The 25,252-nt window shown below is 36.9% G+C and overlaps 1 protein-coding gene across 1 annotated transcript in view; it reads right to left on the bottom strand.

Annotated features, from left to right (window-relative positions):
• unc80 (unc-80 homolog (C. elegans)) overlaps nt 1-25,252 on the bottom strand; it is a 54,498-nt gene that overhangs the window by 8,791 nt on the left and 20,455 nt on the right. Inside the window, exons 19-54 of the mRNA XM_079627959.1 lie at nt 25,044-25,252; nt 23,638-23,744; nt 22,106-22,253; nt 21,490-21,662; nt 21,009-21,221; nt 20,742-20,877; nt 20,499-20,632; nt 19,023-19,203; nt 18,712-18,924; nt 17,031-17,131; nt 16,711-16,911; nt 15,485-15,592; nt 15,226-15,364; nt 13,168-13,349; nt 12,822-12,953; nt 12,505-12,691; nt 10,589-10,717; nt 10,327-10,470; nt 10,116-10,216; nt 9,944-10,030; nt 8,806-8,989; nt 8,622-8,716; nt 8,428-8,517; nt 8,215-8,316; nt 7,817-7,997; nt 5,372-5,637; nt 5,125-5,259; nt 4,885-5,023; nt 4,695-4,791; nt 3,533-3,703; nt 3,326-3,418; nt 1,914-2,132; nt 1,596-1,796; nt 720-843; nt 517-642; nt 92-215 (exon numbers count right to left, since the gene is read on the bottom strand). Coding sequence (XP_079484085.1) covers nt 92-215; nt 517-642; nt 720-843; nt 1,596-1,796; nt 1,914-2,132; nt 3,326-3,418; nt 3,533-3,703; nt 4,695-4,791; nt 4,885-5,023; nt 5,125-5,259; nt 5,372-5,637; nt 7,817-7,997; nt 8,215-8,316; nt 8,428-8,517; nt 8,622-8,716; nt 8,806-8,989; nt 9,944-10,030; nt 10,116-10,216; nt 10,327-10,470; nt 10,589-10,717; nt 12,505-12,691; nt 12,822-12,953; nt 13,168-13,349; nt 15,226-15,364; nt 15,485-15,592; nt 16,711-16,911; nt 17,031-17,131; nt 18,712-18,924; nt 19,023-19,203; nt 20,499-20,632; nt 20,742-20,877; nt 21,009-21,221; nt 21,490-21,662; nt 22,106-22,253; nt 23,638-23,744; nt 25,044-25,252 — 5,372 coding nt within the window. The remainder of the gene's footprint in view (nt 1-91; nt 216-516; nt 643-719; nt 844-1,595; nt 1,797-1,913; nt 2,133-3,325; nt 3,419-3,532; nt 3,704-4,694; nt 4,792-4,884; nt 5,024-5,124; nt 5,260-5,371; nt 5,638-7,816; nt 7,998-8,214; nt 8,317-8,427; nt 8,518-8,621; nt 8,717-8,805; nt 8,990-9,943; nt 10,031-10,115; nt 10,217-10,326; nt 10,471-10,588; nt 10,718-12,504; nt 12,692-12,821; nt 12,954-13,167; nt 13,350-15,225; nt 15,365-15,484; nt 15,593-16,710; nt 16,912-17,030; nt 17,132-18,711; nt 18,925-19,022; nt 19,204-20,498; nt 20,633-20,741; nt 20,878-21,008; nt 21,222-21,489; nt 21,663-22,105; nt 22,254-23,637; nt 23,745-25,043) is intronic.

The following is a 25,252-nucleotide window of genomic DNA, read 5'->3' as shown; positions in this document are numbered from 1 at the left end:
AAAGCATGTGCAGTGCCAGTGGAATGTAAAAATGCGTTCTGTGTGAACTGTCCCTAATAGTTCCTGGTTCTGTTTGATCTCTGAGGCAGACCTTTACTTCCTGAGCCCACAGTCAATACAAATGGAATCAAGAGGTTAAGCAGCATGCCCTCTCGTCTCTCCTGATTGGTGAAGGGGGAGATCACATGACTGAGCGGGAAGTCATCCTTTAAAGCCTAGAATTGGAGGAAGACAAACATATGCCCATGAATGCAGGCAAAAAATATGCCAATGAATTGAAATGCACATTATAATTATTGGTTGCACTTTATTTTACAGTACGTGCACTTACCAAAGGAAGTACCCGGTAAAAAAGGCAACTACATGGGTTACGGTCAGGTTTTGGGGTAGGTTCAGGGTTAGTACCTAGTTATTACCCAGTTCTTGTAATTACTAAAAGTACATAGTATGTGCATTCAGAAAAGGACTGTAAAATAAAGTGCTAACGTAATATCCTACGGAAGAATTAGACTATACCTGGATCTGCATGGCAACCAAACGCACAACTGCAGTACTGAAGGGAAGGGGAGGAGAAAGGTACGGACTCAGATGCAACAAGGGAAGTCCATCTGCCACGCTAGACGGCCCCACAACCCCCATCACCTTAACACACACATCTATATGTAAACACATACATATCACACAGAGCATATAATCAGCAACAGGTGTTTGGGACTCACCAGGTTTACACAGACGTTGATTAGAGATCGCAGGTGGGGGAGGAAGGAGATGATTGGCTGCCGATGAAGTGTCAAACAAATCCCTTCAATCAGGCTGCTAGCCGCCTCCCATTCCACCTGCCGCCTGCAAAAACAACACACAGAGATATTCATCTCACACACTCAGAGATATTCATCTCACACACTGACAAGATGGCCCTCAACCAGGTAACCAGTGTTTTCTGCCACTAGTCATTGAATTACTGAGCACCCCCCTTAAAAAGTTCTATAAGCGCATAAAATATTAGCGTGCAAACCTGCGTTTGCAGGAAATTGTGCTCACAAGTTTATCAGAAACTCTTTGATATGCATGCATGCATGCAAAAAAAAAATTTGCTACGCTAAACATTTAGAAAATGTCACTTTAAGGACTTGGCTTCTGCCAGTGATAAACTAACAAACATTATGTCTAAATAATGTAGGCCTTTATGCAGAATACTTCTGGTTGTAAGGTTGTAAATGACAACATCCAGTTAAATTGGTGTATTGTAATATTATATTAAGTACATGTAGTTTTACGATACAATATTTCACAAACATGACCAAACTAAAAATATTCACACAAATTACTCAAGCAAGATACAGCATAATTAGACATACTTTTTGCTTTACAACATTTAGCCCACTTCAACTTTATTTTAAAACCATAATGGAGACAATGGAAGACAAACACACCACCAAAGCACAAAAGCAGCAGCCATCCATCACATCTCAAAGATCTGATACCACTGATAATGCCAGCAGAGCTCCACCAGAGCAGACAGAAACACAGATGGTGGAGGGCTAGAGATCAGAGTGAGGACATACCTGGTGCTCTGAGCCTGAGGGTGAACGCACCTGAGTGTGGGCATTTTATGAATCTTGTTGAACATGCGGTCCAGCCTCTTCAGAATGAGGATGAGGGCGGGACGAATGGCCTCTGCTGACCAATCGGTAATGGGTAACATCTCTGTAATGTAGCGGCGCAGCCCTCGGCTTTCCATGGTCAGTGTGTCATACGGGGCCAATTTGAGAAGGGAGTGGGCGATTTCTGCCAGTCTGTAGAACATAAAGGGTTAAGCTATAGATGCATGCTATGACTCGCTTGCTCCATAATGCTGTGGACATTTAATTACTAATGAATGTTCAAGCTTCTTTAGGTAGCTTTTGTTTCACCTCATATGAGACTTGATGTCCAGCAGTTCTAGAGCAGTGACTCTGGGTTCTCCTGCCACGTTCTGCAGGATTTTGAGGCGCGGACCACTGTGCTTGTAGAACTCCGTGCAGATGTTGAGCAGAGACTCGCGAGGGCGTCGGAACTCTTCACGGGCGATGCGCTCGTCCAGTTCCTCCCTCAGTATACCCTGACCCTCCTCCAGCAGGTGCAGGTTATCCCTGCAAAGAGTCAAATTACAGCAATAATTACTGTTTTTTTTGCAAACCATATCAATAGACAATATGTGTTCAGGAAGTGTGGACATTTTCTGCTATATTACTTGGGTTGCTATAGTAACAATATACAGTAGGTGTCAGCATGGTGCCAAGTGACCTTCTTCTACAGCAACTGGGTAAAGTAGGAAGCTGACAGGAGAATGTTGTTTCGAGTGAACAAAACATAAGATATTCAGTTAAAATGACCCAAATGCAATTATTTGTGCAAGGTATCCTTTTTAATTCATGAAATAAAATTGAGGCTAAATGGCACTTATTGCAATGAAACCTGCAAGTGAAACTTGCAAAGTGCCCCTATTATGCTATAAAGGTACCTAGTTTTGTTTTGGAGGTTTACATACAAAATCAGCAAAGGCCAAAACAAAATCACCTAGCAACCATAGCTTAAAATCACTGGTAATGACACCAAAATTACAAAAAAATACTTTTTACCTTCACAAACAGCTATATTATCAAAGGTAATATCCAAAAAAGCATAACAGGGGAACTTTTAAAGATTTATATGGCTAGGCACAAAGGCATTAATGATTCACTACGGAATTCTGGGCTCTCAAACGACATCTGTGGTTGTAGCATAAAAATGCAAGTTGTGTTACTAATGCATATGTTCAGCACTGCCCTTCTGTGTGGATGATTCAGATGGTTTGAGTTATACTGTTTTACTGATAACCTTATTAATGCAGATATTACTAGCCATGCCAAGATCACTGATTGTAAGAGATGTTTTTCAAATGTATCTATTCTAGGGCTTAGAGTTAGAATGTAGCAGATCTGCTGTCATAGTAACTGATTCTTCTTTTCTTTTCTCTGAAACATCCTGCCTGAACGAACCAGAAAGCTCTGAATAAAAGTAATTATTGTAGGCTTTAAAACTTTTTTTAAAAAGTTGGGAAGGAGAAGGGATATGTTTTTTTTGTTTTTGTCTCAAGAATGTAATATTGGACAGTTTCTTTGTGACAATTTATGATTTAGTTCTGATGCCCCAATAAAAAGAAGAAACTTGAGAGATGTCAAACCCTATGGTCGGTCTTCAAAACTGATCATGACTTTATACACTGTACCATGCTCTTCATACTATAATGTTTTTTGGTGCACACTGCACAGACGCATCATAAGCCAATTATATCTGCTCTGACCTAGTGTTTGGTCCTCCAGACATGGTGTGGTTGGCTGTAGTGGCTCCCTTGTGGCCTTGATCACATCGACTCATCTGAGGTGCGGTCATAGGTCTAGGAATTCAAAATCATGTGATAACACCATTATAAATGATACATGACACAGGGAATATCTAGGACTTCAGAGCAGTAAGTAATTACAGTAAAGGCTTGTGTTCTGGGACTGACCGTGTCAATGCCTCCACGCTATATAGCAGAGCCTGCAGAGAGGTGGCCAGAGCAGCTATGGCTGCAATCTCATCTCTTGCTGCAGATGCAGACTCCAGAGTCTGTGTGTTACCCTTCATCTTCTGCAGGTAACATGGAACCAAAGCCTCCAGAACCATTAGCATTTGCAGACTGACAAAATAAACAGAGAAACCAAGTTTATTAATAAGGTTGGAATACACTACATGACTTTTCATATCTTAATGGATTTCTAAATGGTTACAGAGAAAGTTATCAGCCAATAGTCTAGTCAAGTCAAGTCACCTTTATTTATATAGCGCTTTTTACAATACAGATTGTATCAAAGCAGCTTCACAGTGATAACATGAAAATAATACAACAAAGTTTGTTTCTAGAAGAAAAATTGCATCATCGTCCACCTTAAGTAAGGCAGATCAATAATATTGTTGAATAATAAATGTCCCCAACTAAGCAAGCCAAAATCCAAGGCAAACAGTGGCAAGGAACCAAAACTCCATCAGTGACAGAATGGAGAAAAAAAAACGTGGGAGAAACCAGGCTCAGTCGGGGGCCAGTTCTCCTCTGGCCAACGAGCGAACAGTGTATGATTATGATTCAGGCAGCATTACAGTAATCATTTTAATGTTGTTTCTGATAACTGGTAAATGGCTGATATTAAAATGATACTATTTTGTCTAAATCAATTGAAAATAAAACATTAAAAAATAAAATAAAATGAAATTTTTTAATTCAAGTGAATCACATAATTATTTAAAACAATACAAAAACCCAATATTAAACAAATGGATACTTATTTTGAGATTTACTAAGATTACATTTAGCGGTGTTATTAAATTAATTATGTTTTGAAAAATTAACTTTAGCATTAAATAACGTCAAAGATAATATAACTAAAAATTAGGTACATGAGCATGCACACTTTTATAATATTGGACAATATATATCCAGTATCTATAAATATATATATATATATATATATATATATATATATATCCAGTATTGATATATATATATATTATATATATATATATATATATATATATATATATATATTGATAATATATAGTATATATAGTAGATAGATAGTAGATATATATAGTACATCTCTAAAGAATTTGATTGAAATCTGCAAGTGACAAACCTGCGGTAGGATTCTGGGGCATAAGCGACCACTGTGACACACAGCTTAATGCCTTCACTTATTGAAAATGCCAGATCCTCATTACCGTAGCAAAAATCTGAAAAAAGAAAACCCAGAACAATAGCAATAGCCAAGCCGAATAGTGTTCACATAAAACTGAGGACGAGGGTAGACCTGTGTGCCATCTTACCCAGAGAGCGGAGAGGTTTCTCAGCCTTCACCAGCTCCAGAGCATCCAATGAGTCTGCAGTCTCTCCCTCTAAAGATACCAGCAGGTCAAAAAGACACTGTGAAGACACGCCCTTCGAAAGACCAGTACTAGTGCGAGTCTGTAAAAAAGTCAGTTCATACATTCAATGTTTAATGACACTGTAATAACAGTATCTATAAATGAAGGGTTGTTAAAACCATTAAATCTTAAAGCTCTTACAGTGAATTCCAGCAGTGGGGCCACACTAGCAAAGAGCTGCAATATGAATGGTTTACGGTGGAGGATATAGAACTGTCTGCAGCAGAACTCAATCCCTCGACGCAACAGTGGGTTACTCTCATAATCCGCGTATGTCTTCAGCAAAGAAAAGCAGCAACACAAAACCGAATAAGCATAATAAAAAAATGAGAAAACATCCCTAAATCATAATAAATGAGGAAAATAACTTAATATGTGTGCTGCTAACCTGAAGCATAGTGGGAAGGATCCATTGATAGCCACTGAGAGAGAAGAGGTGGTTGAAGTGTACAGCTGTGTTGATGGCAGTGGCGCTGTATTGCCTGAGGAGGGCACTGTCCTCGGGGTGTAGGAGCAGGGCACCGTTAAACACATTCAGAAATAGCATAATCTCATCACCCCAGGGGTATTCACTGGGCATGCCCAGAAACATCTCCTCCAGCAGTTTGATCCATAGGACCTTGTGTAAAGTGTCCAAACCAAAAAGCTCTTTGCCTGGGAAGGGGGAAATATATTGATTTACATATTAATTATAATGTGTATTATATGAACATGCACACATTTTTTTAACATAAGAACTGTAAAGGAGATTTTCTAAAAATGAAAATCTAAAATCTTTTTAAATGTAACCAGGACCGTAGGGTATTAAAAAAAAAAAAAAAATACGAACATACAAAATGTATTCAGAACTGTAATTAAATGTTTCTATATTATTTTAAAATGAAATGTAATGATTCTTCAAATTATAACTATGTAAGTGTAAAGGATCCAATGGAGGCAAGTGTAGATGAGAACCCAAGTGCAGTTTATTATAAATAAGATTAAACATGAAACAAAAACACTGTGTGGCATGAAAACACAAAATAAAGACATGAACATGAACAAAGACTTATGGAGCCTTCACGTGCTATGGTGATTATGGTAAATACCAAAAGCCGACGTGGAAAATTCACATGAACACCCCCTCATGTGGTATTTTCCACTGGGCAGCTTGTAGAATATTTTGATGCACGAGTTGCAGAGATGATATAACCTTTGACCTATTCAAAATGGCGGAGAGCAACGCAAGAGTCGTGAATGCATTGTACACAACTAAACGTTTTTTTTTTGCTACTGTTAGCGGATAGTTTTTGTAGCCTATACAATGTTGTGTCATTAACAATTGTAATATAATGCGTTAACACTCAGTGTCAGTTTTAAAAATACTGTTATATACCGAAAATATACAGCATATTATTTACTGTTTGAGTTTTGATAAATCATCTTCTAGCTGTAGCAGATGACTTAAGCAATCTAAAATTGTTTTAGCCAAATATCAGGTCTGGATCTGTGAGTCCATCTTTTCCCTACATTACGACAACAAAAGCACTTGAACACAACACACTGGTAAATACCAGTTCACAAGTGGAAAATATAATCTTTTCCATAGCACAACATTCCATAAGAAACAGAACGGGTTTCCATGTCACTCCATTACAACCAGTGATCTACAGGAAACAATACTTGACAAAGACACATTGCAAACATGAGGGCTTAAATACATACATGACTAATGACAAGACAAGGGAAACCTGCTGTGAACAATGAAACAATGAACCAATGACAACATGACACATCAGACAAGGGAACACATGGCAGGATCACATGACTGACAGGGAATCACATGACAGATATGGAAACATGACAATGACATGAAACATGACCAAAACAAGACCAAATCGTGACAGTAAGGGGGGATAATCCATGGCTAGCTGTGCATTTAACGATTTTAAAGCAATACGTGGAGGCAAAGAACTGCCCGAAAAGAAATTGCGCAGTAATTAATGCGCAGTATAATCGTTTCATGCACAGCTAGCCATGGATTATTCCGCTTATACCATTTGCCAGCATTGACAATTTAAAGCTGTTATTAATGTTTGCAGCGCAATATTAGATCGGAAGGGTAAAATTGACGGTTACTTATGATTTTCCCTGTTCCTGTTTTGCCTGGGTGAGTGAATGAGTTCTCGTTGCAATGAATGAGTTCTTGTTCGTTGTTAGTTGCTATGGTTTCTAATTGAGTTACACACCCATTCTGTTAATGATCTTCCTTGTGTATTTAAGCCCTTAGTTTTCCTTAGGTCTAGGTCTTGCGATAACGTTATGTTGTAAGTGTGTATACTTATGACCAATACGATTAATGACCAATAGGAACATAAGTAATTTCTCTCTTTTTTAGTTTAAAGTTACCATGAAATCAAAATTTTTCTTATGGAATGCTGCAGCGTTGCTGATGAATGCATTTTTAAAAACTGTGTCCATCTGATCCTTAATCTAAAACATTAACATGCATGTATTTTTTCTTTCTTCGGTTTTTCTACACTTCAACTCAGCATCTTGTCTTGTAATATTAAATTAGTCAAATTGAGCCGCTCATCTAATCGAATGAATAAAGATGTCTTGGATATATTTTAAGATTATAGTCAACCATTAGATGTTACATATGCCTGACTTCAGGACTTTGAAATTGTCAGGTAATATTGTAAGATGGATGAAATCATCAGAACTTGCCATATTCTGACTTTTGGCACACTGACACCACTGGGTAAATGGTTGGACTGTTAGTCAACCATTTAAATGGTTAGTCAACCGTTTAGCTAACGTAAAAGAGAATCCAATTATTTTTCTTATTTACCTAGAGGCTCATTGAAGAGGGTGAACTCAGCATCAATGGCAGAGCGAGGAAATGACGGCAGTCGCAGAAGGTCTTCTTGAAGCATGGAGACGTGGGATTGCTTGTGCATGGCAGGCATACGCTGGGTAAGCGAGATGATGAACAAAACTCGGCCAATCTCTTCCAGCTTTCTGGAAAACACCTGAAATTTTTTTTAACAAATGATTGGTAATTTGTGCTATATTTTTCTTAATAAAAAAAAAAAAAAAAAAAAAAAAAAAAAAAAAATTATGTACACTATATAGATTCAACAATAGTTCAGAATTCTAAAGTGACCTTGATCTAACACAAATTACATTGTTTTTGCTGAACCATTTAATGGTTCACATACTTTCTCCCTTGAGATTCACAAAGCACACCTGTTTCTGAATGAGCTCTTGACCCTTCTCTGGAAGCATATGAACCAGGTTGAGCTGAGGAGACACTGATCTTCTGAAAGGGTAGATGTCTCGCACATAGGTCTGATGTAGAGATGCATACCAAAGATCAGCCAAAATACAAGCGTTCTAGTGTTTACTACCAAGAATTTCCAGTATGTATCCTTTGAAATGTCTTTGAAAACTATAACCCACCTTGGCATAGTGGATAAGGTTCCAACGCTTATCCATTAGAAAATAGTTAGCAGATCGAGCCTCTGGTATATTGAAGAACTCTAAACACTCCTGGCATGAAGACATTAAGCAACAAAAGTTTATTAAATTGTGAAAATATAGCAACATCATTCAATAACATGTCCATATAACAAATCTACAGCTATTACAATGACCTTTAAAAGAGCTTCAAACTGGGTGTCTTCATGCACTGGTAACTGGGTAGGAATGTCACACTCATTCTGTCCGTGAACGACCAGGGTTTTGGTTCCTAGGCACACAATTACAGGTTCAGTTATGAGCATGAACAGGACACTAGTAAACTTATTTTCTGTATGGAGCGTAGCTGAAATATGCAACCTGGCATGGAGGCAGTAACCAGAAGCTTGACCTCACACTGTTCTTTCTTCATAGTCTGTTTAAGGTCTTTGAAAAAGAGCCCTTCTACATAACCCACCACCTCCCACAGAAAGGTCAATGTGGCTGATATGGCATCCATGCCCCACTCACAGGGAGTCCTTACGAAATACATGATCAAGCCCACCTAGGAAAAAATTAGAAAAACATCAGATTTCACATGTCTAGTATGAGACCTAGATCTGCACAAAGAGATCCCTGAATCTCCCTAAAAATGAAGATTCTGTCATCATTAACTCACCCTTATGTCGTTTCAGACTTTTGTTAATCTTCAAAACACAAATTAAGATATTTTGTATGAAATTTGAGAGGTTTCTGTCCCTCCATTGATAGTCCAGGTAACCAAAACTTCCAAAAAGGTTATAAAGGCATCGTAACATAAATCCATATGAATCAAGTGGTTTAATCAAAGTCTTGTGAAGAAATATGATCACTTTTTATATTATGTACAGATTTAATTTAGGCTTTTATTCACATATATACACACATACATAGAGCGCATCACATATGACAAACATAAAAGCTCAAACGAGAACTACATTTTTTTTCTAGCATGTAGTGCAAACACAAGCTTCCATGTTTACCATATGTGATGCGCTATGTATGTGTTTATATGTGAATTAAAGCCTAAATTAAATCTGTTCATCATATAAAGCTATCCTATCTCTTCACAAGACTTCATATGGATTTATTTTACCTTTATGGATCAATTTTATTCAATGGAGGAACAGAAACCTCTCAAGTTTCATTAAAAAAATCTTCATTTTTGTTTTGACGAATAGCCAAAGTCTTCTGGGTTTGAAATGACATGAGGGTAAGTAAATTCTGACAGCATTTTCATTTTGGATAAACTATCCCAAACAAAGACTCTTAAATGGTACTTTGTGCCATAGGGAACCTTATATAATATTATTTTTATAGTGTAAAGCACACTTTTTTACTACAGAAAATGTTAAAGGTTCTTCACACAAAGAAAAATGGTTTCTGGAATCCAAAATGGTTCTTCTATGGCATTGCTGTAAAACACCCTTTTTGGGTCTTTCTGCTGGTTAGTTTTATTTTCTTCATGCTAAAGTCTCACCAGATAGTTGAAAAGAATGTGTGAGGTCTGTGCAGGCAAATCCCCAATGTTAAGAAGCAGTTTCCTCAGCATGTACATCAGCTCATCCTGAGAACAATAACCATGTTTCATCATATAACAGCAAACGTTCATCTTTTATTCTCTGAAAGAATGACTACTTAAGTGGTGTTACCTGTCTGTTACTGACTGTGAGTTTCTCCAGGAAGTGTCTAAGAACCAATGCTGGATCTTCGATCAGGCAGTTCCACAAGACCTGCTGAGCAACAGCACATACTGTAGAAGCACAAAACAAAGAAACAAAGTAGTAGTGTGAGAGTCTAAAAGAACAGTGGGTAAAAATGCGAATTAAATGGTTTGTCGGAAGATTCTTCTTTGCCTCTCACCTGCAACTCCATCTTCCCGAACTCCTCCATCTTCCATCAGGTGCACAATGGGCAGCACGGCAGCACAAATGCATGGTGGGAAAACAGCCTGGGGTGGCTGCAGCATGTGGTGTGTTGGTGTGAGTTCCGTTGTGTTCTCGTCATCTTGTAAGGGAAAACAAACCACATGAATAGCAAACAATAAAATAAATATTACAAATGACTGTACTCCTAAATCTGTTGTAAATATGGAGAGGGTGAACTGGTCGGTAAGTCAGCTTACCTTCAGCACTGACCACTGAGCGCACTGACCACACGGAGCCTCTGCGAAAGGAGTAGTTTCTGTGAGAGTTACTGGAGGCACAGGAAGGGCTGACGGACAGACGACGTGATGTCAGGTTCATCACATCTTCTACTGACAGAGAAGAGGATACCACTATTACATTTGCACATAATTAGCTCATCTCTATCAACATGTTCTGAAAACACATATTTCAGGATTGATCACTGGGCTTAAAGTGAAATCAGAGTTTCAAAATCTAAAGAAGTCATGTCATTCATTGTTATTTTATAAATTTGTATGAAGTCCATTATAGATTATATGTTTATTAATTATTTAATCACCACTTTCTACTCTCTTTCTGGCACTTAAAGAGAGAGAAAAAGGCTTGTTTAATTCTAAGACTATATGAATACATTCACATGTGAAGTGTCCATGCGGTATTCACACACAAGCTATGGGTTTGCTGTTGAGTCTAATTTAGTTTTTAATCGTTCAGTAAACAATCTGTTCAAACAAACAGTTCAGAAATTAAACCAGGATAAAACATTTGGTAACACTTTATTTCGATAGTCCACTTTAGACATTCTATTAACTATAAGCAACTTTGCAACTACATGTCAACTAACTGTCATTAGAGGATTAGTAGACTGTCTGCTTAATGTTTTCTAACACTTTATTTTGTTGGTCCCCCAACAACAGACATTCTACTGACTATAAGTAACTTGGCAACTACAAGTCAACTTATTCTCCTAACCCGAACCCTAACACCTAACCTAACAGTCTACTACAGTCTACAGAGAGTTAGTTGACATGTAGTTGTAAATTTACTTATAGTTAGTAGAATGTCTAAAGTGGACTATCGAAATAAAGTGTAACCAAAAATTTCAGCTGCTCATTTGTAATGTTGGGATTCATTGTATGCAGAGTTACTGTACAGGTATTTCAGTGGAATTTGTATAAAGCATTGCTCACACACAATTCACTTTCAAATCGAGAGGCTATTTCGGGTAGGCTATCCAAGATCAAGTCCTGTCTACTTGAATGGGGGAATCCTGAAATCTCAATAACTGCTTGTCGAATTCACATTTAAATATAACTTATTTCAAATCAGCAACAAAATCTGACATGTCCCATAAATGTTTAACTATCATTAAAAAAAGTTTCTTTTTCAGGCTGGACCAGCCAATGCACATGTGCAGTCCAAAGTGCGCGTCTCAAAACACTGACTGTTTCTATGGCGAGCAGAGACTCTGACGGCAGCTGCAGTGATGCTATGACTTTACCAATCATCGACTGGCTCTTTTATTTAGAAGGCGTATTGCCTGTTGCACTTTCTCCTATTCATAAGTAACATGAGTGTGTAATCTTTGTACATCTAAAGTCTTGAGTTACAATCAATGTTTTTTTGGAATGGGTTTTGAGTTATGGAAACTTACAGTATGTTTTCAAGTAAAATGAACCCTTTTTTATCACTATATATTAGGTGATAAAATATTATATATATTATATATTAGGTGTCTTTAATTACTATGCACTTGCATAAAAAAACAGGTACAATGAACTTATTGTGTTCATGTTGTATTGTAAAACACTTTTGCCTCTACTGACTTACCGGGTATACGGGTAAATGTTAGGGACAGGTTTGGTATGTTGACCATTCCCTTACACCTTATTAACCAACCTTTAACCTAACCAGTGTCATTATAGAAGTAATTACATAAATTAATTGCAGATGTAATTACATGCAGGTATTTTTTAAATATAAGTACAGTGTGAAATCATATATGTACACATTAAGTGTATTGTATCAAATGATTAATTTAAATGTTAGTACAGTAGTTCAAAATGTTAAGTGGGACCACTCATTTATCTAAAAGATCCAGAAATGAAAATGACACAGAACAGAAATGACACACCCTCTTCTTCCTGTTCGGGTGGGGGACTACATGTAGGCTCATAGCAGGCCTCTTGAGCGACAGGGATGGCCGTGATGATGCTGGCCTCACGACCGAGCCTCCTCTTCTCTTCCTCCTGCTGCATGTTCTTCAGGATGTGCTCTGCCCGTTGGTGAGAGCGAGACACTGCACGTGCCGAGAATGATTTCTGAAATGTACAGGGAGCAGAGGATGAAATGAATGAGTGGCTAATAAGGAAATATCTTCTGTAAAATTTGTGCATGACCATTTTGCATTAAGGCAGGATATGTGTGGTGTGGTGGGACACTAAAACGTACAGACTGATCTTCACTAATTGCATCCGGAACAGTGCCTGCATTAACAGGAACCCATGGAGGGTCAAATATGGGCACACAGGGCATTCCCAGGATAGGAGAGGGCAGCGTGAAGTTAATGCTGGGTGGAGGAATCTATAAAACAACATGCACAGAGAGAGAGCGAGAGCGAGAGAGAGAGAGAGAGAGAGAGAGAGAGAGAGAGAGAGACTGAAAAAAGTTTTGATATTGACAATAATGATATTGTAAGGATGTAAAACAAAATAATAACAAATAATAATATGCATAGAAATTAGAAGTAGCATACTGCAGTAAATTGCACTGTAAATTGTTTCCCCATCAATAATACCTTAAAAATCTGCTGAGCCCCCTCCTCCATCCGAGGCCACACTTGGTAACGGAATCTCCAGACAGTGTAGAATTTCAAAATGGAGTTAATTCTTTGACACGCTTCCTGGTGCTGAAATTCAGCCATCATCATCTCGGTCACTCCATCCGGCACCTTCACCGCGCACAGCAGGAACAGGGCACCTGTGTGTGTTTGTATGATAATAATTAATGTATAGAGTGAGACATAAGCATAAGGATAAGCATATACCTGCTCCCTTTCAAACAATGGGGAGTTGTCTTGCTGTCTACATTCTATACATAGGCAGCCACCTTTTAAGGCAGCATCCAAACAAAAATGTCAACAGCAACATGTGGCAAACTCTTACAGTTCCAGATTGCAGCAAAATTTGATGTTGCTGTATTAATATTTATAACTTATACAGATGAAACTCGAAAATTTTAAATATCGGACAAAAGTTCATTTATAGGTGAAACTAGTATATTATATAGACTCATTACATGCAAAGTGAGACATTTTAAGCCTTTATTTGTTATAATTTTGATGATTATGGCTTACAGCTTATGAAAACCCCAAATTCAAAATTAGAATATTGTGAAAAGGTTTTCATAAGCTGTAAGCCATACTCATCAAAATTATAACAAACAAATACTTGAAATATCTCACTTTGCATGTAATGAGTCTATATAATATATTAGTTTCACCTTTTAAGTTGAATTACTGAAATAAATGAACTTTTGCACAATATTTGATACTCTTATTATCAGCACAAAAAAGGCATACACGGAACCTAGGTGTAGGGCTGTAAACGATTAATCGCGATTAATCGAATCCAAAATAAAAGTTTGTGTTTACATAATATACACTCTAAAGAATGCTGGGTTGTTTCAACCCAATTTTGGGTAAAATATGGACAAACCCAAATGTTGGGTTAAAAATTTAATGTAAAAATGTAACCCAACGGCTGGGTTTGTCCATATTTTACCCAAAATTGGGTTGAAACAACCCAGCATTTTTTAGAGTGTATGTGTGTGTATTGTGTATAATTATTTTGTATATATAAATACACACACATGCATGTATATATTTAAGAAAAATGTGTTATTTATATATAAAATGGTTCTATTTATATATAATATAAATCATATAAAAATATATATGCAGTATATAAATGCAAATATTTCTCAAATATATTCATGCATGTGAGAGTATTTATATATATATACAAAATAATTATACACAATACACACACATATATTATGTAAACACAAACTTTTATTTTGGATTTGATTAATCGCAATTAATCGTTCACAGCCCTACCTAGGTGTCCTAAAATATTTGTAGTTATATTATATAAATAATTAGATTTTATTCGTATAGCACGTATAGAATTTTAACTAATGAGTTAACTAAAAACTCATTTCTGCTGATACTTTCCAAGCACTGACAATACCTTTATGAAATATTGTTAAAATCAAGCTTTAGTCATGTAAAGCTTAATTTATAATAACATTTAAAGTTGGCATGAAAGTGAAGTTGCGGTATTCTTTTCTTTCCTATTGTGATGTACATCCAAGTGAAACTTCTCGGACAAGAAAAAAAAATTATGGTGGGACTTGATTTTGTCCAACCAGAATTGAATGGATTGTTGTCATTTGCTAGTGCTGTGATTTCATGTGAATGACAGGTTGTCCCGTCCTCGTGCCAATAAACATGTCATCAAAGAACAGAAGGGATGTCATTGCAAGAGGGAGAGGAATTTATTTTGATTAAAGATTATTAATGCACATGAATTAAAAAAAAATATTAATGTGCATGGATACATTTTTTATAAAAAAAATGTCATGGTGACTTTAATAGTTCCCAAAATACATAAGTAGGCTGCCCACTATGGTTTGGAACATGGTCATCAACATTACCAAAATGAAAATTGGTTCTGCAATGCCTTAAATAGGAATAAAATCCCCTAGCTATAAAATGCTGTCACAGTTTCATTTCATGGGCTAACTAACTAATAACTCTGAGTAGATTCTCCAGCAAGGGAGGAGCCAGACAGACCTGCAGCTGCAGCCATATGCTCATCCACACTCAGCAGGAGCTCCCATGCTGCAGGCAGAATGTCTCCATACATGTCCTCAGTCAGGATAGGGGCTGCTTTTATGAGCAAGGACAGAGGGGCTGGAGACAGGCTCATTACCTAAAAAAACAGAACATAGCATACTTAACACTACTAACTCACAGTATTTATGCATTTGTAACAATAGCAACAGCTTGTACACCAGTAAAGTTCTCCGTGTAGTGGACAGAAAGGAGATACCTGGTTGCGGATGTACTTTAGCATGCCAGTGTCTTTTTTCCCCTCAGCACTGCTGTCAGTGGGGCGTCTTTTCATGGATGGGGTCCGGAGGCAGGATTTGTCTGAACACTGAAACAAAAACGGGCAACACTTTATTTTGATGGTCCTTTTGAACATTCTGTTGACTATTAATAACTTTGCAACTACAAATAACTTTGCAACTAGATGTCAACGAACTCTTATTAGAGTATTAGTAGACTGTCAGCTACTGACTAGAAGCAACTTTGCAACTGCATGTCAACTTTTTCGAACCCTAACCCTTCCAGTCTACTAATACTCTTCTAACACTCTAATCAGAGTTAGTAGACATGTAGGAACGTTACATATAGTCAACAGAATGCGTTAAAGGTACTTTGGACACCTTTAGTCAACACATACTCTACAGTGCCAAATCTCTTGAACTGTATTTCCTTAGGTGGAATGAATATCTTTACACTGCAATGACACTTGCATAAATAATGTTAGGAGATTAATGTTTTAGAATACTAAATACTAAAACAAGTAATTGTCTTAATAAATGAGTCATTGAATCAATTCAATTCAGTTCTATCAAAAGGTTTAATTCATTCAGGAATGAAGCAAGTGAATGGGTCATTGAATCATTTGCTCAACTGATTCATTCAAAACGTGGATTCATTCAGGAACTAAACACCACTGTGAACATTTCTATTGTGGCTTTGTTTAGAACTATTTTTGTTGGTGAAAAATAGCTAAATTAAAATGTGTCTAAAATGTAAATTACTTCACTTCTTGTTTATTAAACTGTTGTATAACATAAATATCAATATGATTTACAGTCATGCTGTCTCATATTCTGGAAAAAACAGCACTCTTTCTTGCACATGTGAAACTAATCAAGAAAGTTGTTATAAATTTAAAAAACAAGGGGCATTTTTGCACCCATATCTTGGATGTTGAGGGCATTTTTGCCCCAAAGCCCTATTCATTTCCAAACTGCGTACTTTTACTGTAAGGTGAAAATGAGGATCGACTCCAGTTGTTGCATGTAAATTCCTTCAAAAAGCACTTGTGTGTTTAGAGTTTTTAGAGGAATTATGTATAAAATTGGTACAAATGGTACATTGAGTTAGCACATTAATTAAACAACAACAACAAAAATCTAGTTGTATGTTTCTAGAATACTAGTTTGTACTTGGGACCCCCTCGCACTGACTATTTTTAACCACCTCTTTGCTTTTTTTGGCACGGCCGCTGATATTGCCAGTGGCGCTGTTCTCTTTCAGGCTGTCCACCGTCTCTCCGTATAAAAGTTTGATGGCACGGACGAGCCGGGCGCAGGAACGGCTGTGGTGCTGATAGCAGCGAGGGTGGCAGAAATCCACATGAGTGCAGATGAAACTCTGCTGGTTGCACAGCAGAATCATAATCTGGAAATTGAGAAAGAGGAGCATGAGAAACAAATATCACACACATTTAGTTCACACAGGGAAATAAATATCACACACATTTAGTTCACACAGGGAAAAGTCAGAATGCTAGCACTTACGTGCAGCCATGACATATTGCGATGGTAGTTGTCCTCCACACCCCCTGTGCTGCCAGGACCTTCAGGTTCAATGCTTGGCTCGCTAGCACTCCAAGGGCTTCCTAAACAGATAACACATACACTCATTTTCTTAATGTGTTGTACATTTTCTGTTTACTTATGTACAGGAAAGCCATTATCTGTATAAGCAAATTTGTATAGTATCTGTGACAAATCTTTTTTAAAGTATCTGATCTCCATTTACTTTCCAAATATGACTTCTATAATTCATTAAATTATTTATAATTACATTTTTATTGCGATCTTTATGTAAATGAAGTAAAAAATTCTAAAACAAATGTTGGTAAAAAAAAAAAAAGAGTTAGCTTGAATCTGAAATATAACAGCACAGCAGGCTGTTTATTTTTTTTTTCTTTGCAGGGCACTGCTTTCACTTAGAAAGAAATTGCTCTTTTGTTTATTTATTTTATTATTATTACTTTTTAGAAATTTCACCCCTCCTTTACCTCATACACTGCATACAGAAATATGCTATATATCTATCACTCTGTAGGTTTAAAACAGCAGCACAAACATTTAAAAAAGTGGAAAATAATTTAGTGGAATAACAAGTAAAAAGTGAATAAAAAATAAAAATAAAAAGTGGAAGATATCATAGTTCAATATAACTCTTGACAAGCTTAGATTTCCGAGACACATTAAATAAATGACTGCAAAACACCCATCCAATTTGAACTCCCTTTACACAGCTTGGGCCCTATCATACACCAGGTTTTTGTTGGTCAATGGCGCAGTCTATTTCAGTTGCCTCAAAATATCAATGCGCCTGAATTTTTGCGCAGAACTTTTTTTTTGTTATTTAAAGAGCACGTTAGTAATACGAGCCTATAGACGGGTGCACACTGTGCTTATTACACACACAAGGATGCGCAGCAGCACACAAACTAGCCAAATATTACAAATAAAAAGATTACAATGTAAAATATGAATATTGTGTACATAAAGATATGGTGGAATCCGGCTTGTTCCGTAGATGGTCTGCTTGCGTGCTTTAACCTCACTTGAGCTGATCCGCTTCCTCTCTTGAGACGCATTCAGTCTTTCCGCTTGAAAATTCCACCATGTAAATAGCAACCCGCCATGGTGCAAGCGCAACTGGCTTTTAAAAGGAATGGGAAATGACACTCTGATTGGTTTATTGCACGTTACGCCCAAAACACACCCATTACTCATTAAGAGAATAGGGACAACCCTTTTAGATCATGTGCCAACAATTTTTCCCATTGTTAAACTAGCAAAAGTGGATTCGGACACGCTAAGTGCACTTGCGCAGATTGCTTTAGACCATGCGCTTAGATTAAATGCGCTTATCGTTACAATAGGGCCCATTGTGTATTTTCACTTATAAAGTTCACACTTTAGTCATATTTAGTCATCTTTACAACTGACCATTACTTCATACCATGTACGATTACCGGTAGATATGTTTATTAAAAATATTACCTTAGTGTTTGTTGGATCAGCCTAACAAAATATTTTTTTCTTTTATTTCGTAAAGTTTATTATTGACGCTATTGTCTTTCTAAATAATGTATTCTGCTTTGGTCATCTTCCCAATAACTACATTTACAAATGTAATCATAAAATAACTTTATATAGGGCTGGAGAAGCATTGTCTGACCTATATCAGTGACAGTATCTCTACTCTGGGAGAGCAGCCGCTCCGAATCCACGTCATTCTCAGACTCAGAGTCCTGTCTGGACATCTTAGTGCTTTTCAGACTCCCTGCTCGGCGGATAGAAGACAAAGAGCCTCCTTTCTTTATTCGGAAACTCCTTGCTCCTTTAATCTGTAGCAAACGAGAGCCACCAATACGGATCTTCCTGATCGGAGCTGGGGAGAGGAGATGAGACAAAAATAAAAATGATAAATCATATTTTCAGCCTCTATCAAACATGTACATGCAGACAATTATTCCTTTTTCATTTTACCCAGTGGCTCTTGTGATGATTTCTTCTCCTCACAGCCAGTGTCAGACTTCAGGGTATGACTGCTGCTATTTAAAGAATCGTGTCCATCTTCATCATCCAGGATTCCTGCAAAGCTGATCTTCCTCTCATAGCGGTGACGGCCTAGCTCAGGGTCCAGACGCAAGCGACAGCTCTCTAAATCCTATAGAAGCCAAAAGACAAGCTTGTTTTGGGAATTGTTTAACTGCGCGATGTAAGATCCGCTTACTATTCAATCATCAGCCAAGTAAACGCATACACCAGGGATGTGCGCTATTAAGAATGGAATCGAGAGATTTAAATTCCAAATTTTAGATTAGGATCCAATTCTCACTAACTATTAACTACGACATATGCCTCAATAAACTCCTAATTACTGCTAATAAATTGTTAGTAAGGTAGTTGTTAAGTTTAGGTATTGTGATATTAAGATTAGGTAATGTAGAATAAGGTCATATAAGTACTAATAAACACCCAATATCCTAGTAATATGCCCACTAATAAGCAACTAGTTAATAGTGAGAATTGGACCCTAAACTAAAGTGTTACCGAAATATGCATTTTAAGCAATTTTTATGTATTATATGTTACATAAATATTATATTATATGTATAATGTTTAAAAAAAAAAAAGAGAACAATTTTACGATCATTCCAGTGTCCATAGAAATTTTGCATGCTCAAAGTCTAGTGTGACTGCAGTTTAATTCCTAATTTGTGTCCACAACATCCTGTTTTTTCCCCCTGCATTTTTACTGTATGCGGGGCTTCGTAGTTAAAGGGATACTCCAACCAAAAATTCTCTCATCATTTACTCACCCTTATGCCCTACCAGATGACTATATGACTTTCTTTCCTCAGATGAAAACAAACTGACATTTTTGGAAAAATAATCCATCTCTGTGAGGCCATATAATAAAAGTGTACAGGTCTCTCAAAGTTGACACTTCAAAAACAATGCTAAACGAACACAACGGTAAACCGTAATTCATACGACCCCAGTTCATGAATCGATGTCTTCTGAAGTGAAAAGATAGGTGTGTATGTGCGTTGTGAAACTCCGGTGACCATATCCTTGATGGAGAAGTGACCATCATATGTGCTTCCATATCACTTCTAGAGCAAATTTCAAAACACGCTTCACAACATAAGCTTATGATAAGTTTAAATCATTCTATCGTTTCTCTTCAGAAGACATTGACCTATTAACTAGGTTCATATGGATTACCATTGTGTTTGTTTTGCGTGGTTTTTGAAGCCTCAACTTTGAGGGAACCATCAACTTGCATTATATGGAGTCAGAGATTTTTCTAAAAAATCTGAAGAAAGAAAGTCTTATACATCTGTAATGACATAAGGGTGAGTAAATGATCAGAGGATTTTCATTTTTGGGTGAACTATCCCTTTAATCGTGTCACATGAATGAATCTGGCCAGATGGAGATAATACCAAAACTGACCACAAGGGGCTCTGTTCGGGGTCTGGGGAGACAGGGAAAAGTCTCCCGCAGGAAAGTGGTGATCTCCAGAAGCAGCTGACAAGCAGCCATCTTCAGAGCAAAAGGGCAGCCACACTTTGTAGGGTTGACGGTGTCTGTTGAAAGAATCATAAAAAAAAAACATTAGCTATATGCCGAAGTGTTATATTGGTTTTGAACATCATCTGCTTGTTTAATCTGAATTCATGTCATTTTCACTCTTACTGTCATCCAGATAGTCTTCCTCCTCATCCTCCTTTTTCACACGCCTCTTGCTCTCTTCATCATAGATAAAACCCAAGATGTTGGCTGGACTCTCACTGTCTGAATGGCAAATTTCACTCAGCCGAGTGCCTATTGCCTTTTTTAGAGGATACAAATGCAAATATAGATGCAGCCAAATGCCACAAATGCATTTCTCAAAAATTATGTAAGAAGGTTTTCAGCAGGAAAGGCAAAATTTGCATATTTTTTCAGATTAATGTGACTCACATCTCCCCACTGGTAAAATTGTTTGGCAGCGTTCCACTGGAGCTTTGTGTTCCTCTTGTTTCCTGCTATAGGCGATCGTCCTCTAGACAGCCCTCTCTTAGTGATGTTCACATGGTGACCTTTCATCCACTCTGGCCAGTTACCACGGTTACAGCGATGCACAAAACGGGCACACTCCAAAAAAAGCGAGGCCCTTGCCACCACAGGGGCTTCCTGGGAAAGACATTTATCAAAATCAACATGACAATGTTCAGTTCCTTATTTTCTCTGAAAGAATCCAAATACTGATCTCAATTTCAAGCTGCAAAAACTTCATAGAGCTAACCACATAACAAAGATCTGAAAACACATTTCAGTACCCCTTTAATGGACATAACATGTTTCTGGTTATTTTATCTCTTTAGTCTAGCAGATATGCTTCAAATTCACACCAAATTGGTGTGACACCATTTTGTATTTAAACAGAAGAATCCGAACTAACCAGGTCCAGTGCCGCAGCTAAAATCGAAGCATCTGGTATGGTTCCCGGCTCACAGCAGTTCAACAGGAACTGAAACCTCTTCATCCCCTGTCGGATTGCACCTAGATTCACAATATTCTTATTCTTTATGGCCTCCTGGCTGGCAGCCAAGCGCTCCTGGAACCCATGGCAACCTTGTCGGTGGTACAGAATAGTGTCAGTACAAGGATGTGGCATCTGACAAGGTTTTAACAACTGCAAATAGCTGGTGAAATATGTATCTGGTGATATCGAATGAACATGCAAGTCTGTTTTTGTCCTTACAAGATCTACAAATCAAACCATGACTTGTGTATTTCCGCAAATATATATCTAATAACTATTAACTTGGAGAGCTGAAGGTTCACGACAACTCTGACAAAGCTGTGGCGGGTCATGGTGCCAGGTCATAGGTCAGAAAACCACAGTTCCTCTTCCAGCGGATGGTTCTGACAAAGATGGACAAACACACAGAGAGCCGGCATGGAAGATGGTAGAGGAGTGTACCAGAAGCACAAGACACGTCAAGTACGGGCACACACACAAACAAACAGAGCGAATTGTGGGCGGGGGTGGGGGACGGCACCGAGGATTCTACCATCTTTCTCTTCTGTGTGGTGAATCTTGGAAGGGTTCCTCCGACCAGACCGCCATTTACCGAGCCGCTTGAAGAAATTCTCCTCTTCCTCTCGCCCATATTCAATAGCGTTACCCTCCGACAGCTTCACGGCACTGGTGAACTTGACCTGAGATGTACAGGAAAGACTCGGATCAAGGACTTGATGTCTAATAACTCAAGCGCAAAGACAAAGAGAGGTTCAGATTTATTCCCAAGAAAGAAATTAGGAGAGGCAGAAAATTTATAAAATTAATGATTACAGTAATGCTGGCAATGGCATAGTTTCTGGTGGACCCTAATGATTATAAACATCTTGTGTGTACATGATCATAAAATATTAGAATTAATTCATTTTGTGTTTTGTGCGTGACTTTGTATAAGGTTTTAGTTTAAATGATTGAATATGTGTATGTTTTACAACTTCATTGTTTGTTTGTAGAATAAGAAAACTAAATTAAGTATAAATCATAAAAAAATAAATCATGTCAACTGTTTCTTGTGTGAATGTAATTATGCAGTTTTTGGCTCTGTCTAATAATTCATTCAAAAATGCAATTCATACATACAATGACTGGAATAATCATCTTCTAAGATGAGTGTGGTTTGGGGCATAAAGTTAAAAATGTCAAGGCAGTGTTATTTTAGTATCAATGATATACTATTATAGTTTTTGTTAATATTTAATATCTAAAAATTTCACTTTAATTTTAGTTATATTTTGTTTTCATTACATTTTAGTTTTCAGTTTTAGTTTTAGTTATTTACTTAAACTAAACTATTAACTGAAATCAAATAAAATATAAAAGAACATTTAAAGAATTTAATGTCAAATTTTTGTTTACCGGTAGTTTAAATTGATTTCAAGTAATGAAAATCTTTTTTTTTAAATAACGATAATAACCCTATGTCAAGGTGATACAATTGCAGTCATAGTAATAATAATCTGCTATTTTCTCCATTATGTTATAATTTAGAAAAAAAATATGTTTTAACAAAACTGCTGCACTGCTTATTAATATCAGTCAAGTAGTGCAACCAACAAATTCATGTGGTTTATCTAGCATGCAGAAAAATATGATATAGCATATAGAGGATCCCTGCGATGGGTCTCTGACAATATCAGATTATTTTACCTTTTTATGACATGCTAAGGTTAGTTCAGGTTGTAAATTGTGGTGCAACTCTCCAAAACCTAGTATGAACTAACAATACATTACATACTATTTGTAAAATATTCTTTTTACCTTGAAAAATATATATTTAATATATTGTTTGAATATGACTAAGTAATGAACAATAAGATAGAACACTCACATGCATTCAAAGTGTAAGGAAAGTATGTTATTACTTTTTACTTGATGGTAACACCACATGACATTTTATTGAATGTAAACCATTAAATGTAATCTCTTCATGGATGCATTTCTAAGAACTTTGCACACTCTTATTTGTCATTGACCCTCTTAACGAACTATCTTAACATTAGTACAACGTAAATTCAGAGTCCTCACCTTGGAGCTCTGTCTGATAAAGGACAGTCTGTCCACTGAGCTGATGTCCAGCAGGTCCTCCACCCCATCAGCCAGTCCAGATAGAGAGGACCGTTTCAGCCAGTTACCTGTACCACAGGTTCAATAGTTACATGAAAAAATAAAATAAAAGTTAATTCAGCATTTTGGTAGGATGTTTGAACTCATGGTACCCTTTAAATGGAAGTGCAAACAAGCCAAAAGGAATGTAAGAGGGAAGATTTCATGCTGGTTCTCCGGCTCATACAGCTTATACACAAAAATAGACAAAACAACACATTGAATCTCACGGCAAGTACATAAAAGTAAAAAAATAAATAAAAAAAGATAGATAAATCTCTAAAGGAATATTTTTTTTCAAACTAAAGCTTCCATAATGACACTGTAAGATGAGGCTGCATAACTAAAACACAACACACATACGTAACATGGAGACAGTGAGTGGATGGCGAACTTTCCTATGGCATGCTGGTGACAAAAAAGGAAAGAACAGAGAAGTGAATGACTTTTCATAAAATTCATATCCCCAACACACCAGTGAACCAATCAGAAGTAAAAAAAACTCTTTTAAAAATTGAGTTCATTGGTTTATATATATATATATATATATATATATATATATATATATATATATATATATATATATATATATATATATATATAAAAAAAATGTAATTTCAACTTCACATACTCTCATATTAGAAGTAAATTTTCTAAAACGTTTACAAACTTACCCATGTATGGCATGCACATTAACACATTTAAGGGAAACCTAAATCTTAATTTGTGTTTTGAAAGGTGAATGAAACGACATGAGGGAGAGTGACTTGAGTAAAAGATGACAGAACTTTCATTTTGTGAATCCTCTGTGTATTTAAATTAGAATTTTGTAGTTTTTAGTCTACAGAGAGTGAATCACTATTAATGTGAGTATTCTCCCAAATCATGCATATTTGGTATAAGGTCATAGTTTTACAATTCAGAAAATATTTTTTCTTGAAAAAATTCTAGTTCGTACTAAATGGGCTGAGTATACGGAAAGTTTTTTACTTTGCATTTTACGGATGATTTTAATTACAATCACAGTATACACACACACAGATGCACAGGAAGCTACTTTATTATGGAATATTATGAAACCTGTTTATACAGCATTTCTGTAATGCTATTACCCAGTTTTTCTGAATTTCTTTCATGTATACCTGTGATGAACAGCAGTATAAGGATAAGAAAGGGAAGTATTGGTAGCCAAGGACTGATCTCATCCTCTGATCATACTGTTGTTTATCATATTTAAGACTCTAATTATCTGCTTTGTATAGGATAACAAAGAAAAGAAGACAAATCTGGTTATGGTTGTAAAGAACTTCTCTCGCACAAAAACATACCTATGGGCAGTTTGAGCTTCTTGCGCAGTGAGATCCGTCGAGAACGTGATCGTGAACGCCGGTCTGTGGTAGTACCAGAGTGGGCGGTGGTGCACTCAGACGTATCCTGCTCTGATTGGCTGCTTGTATCACTGGCGGCACTCTGAGACTTGAACATCTTCCTCCAAAAGTCTTTCCTTCCTAAAAGAGCTCCTGGAATCTGCTCCTCG

This window comes from Phoxinus phoxinus (genome assembly GCF_949152265.1).
Source record: "Phoxinus phoxinus genome assembly, chromosome: 11".
Classification (NCBI taxonomy): domain Eukaryota; kingdom Metazoa; phylum Chordata; class Actinopteri; order Cypriniformes; family Leuciscidae; genus Phoxinus; species Phoxinus phoxinus.
The sequence above is the reverse complement of the archived record's forward strand: the minus strand, read 5'-3'. Positions and strand labels throughout refer to the sequence as shown.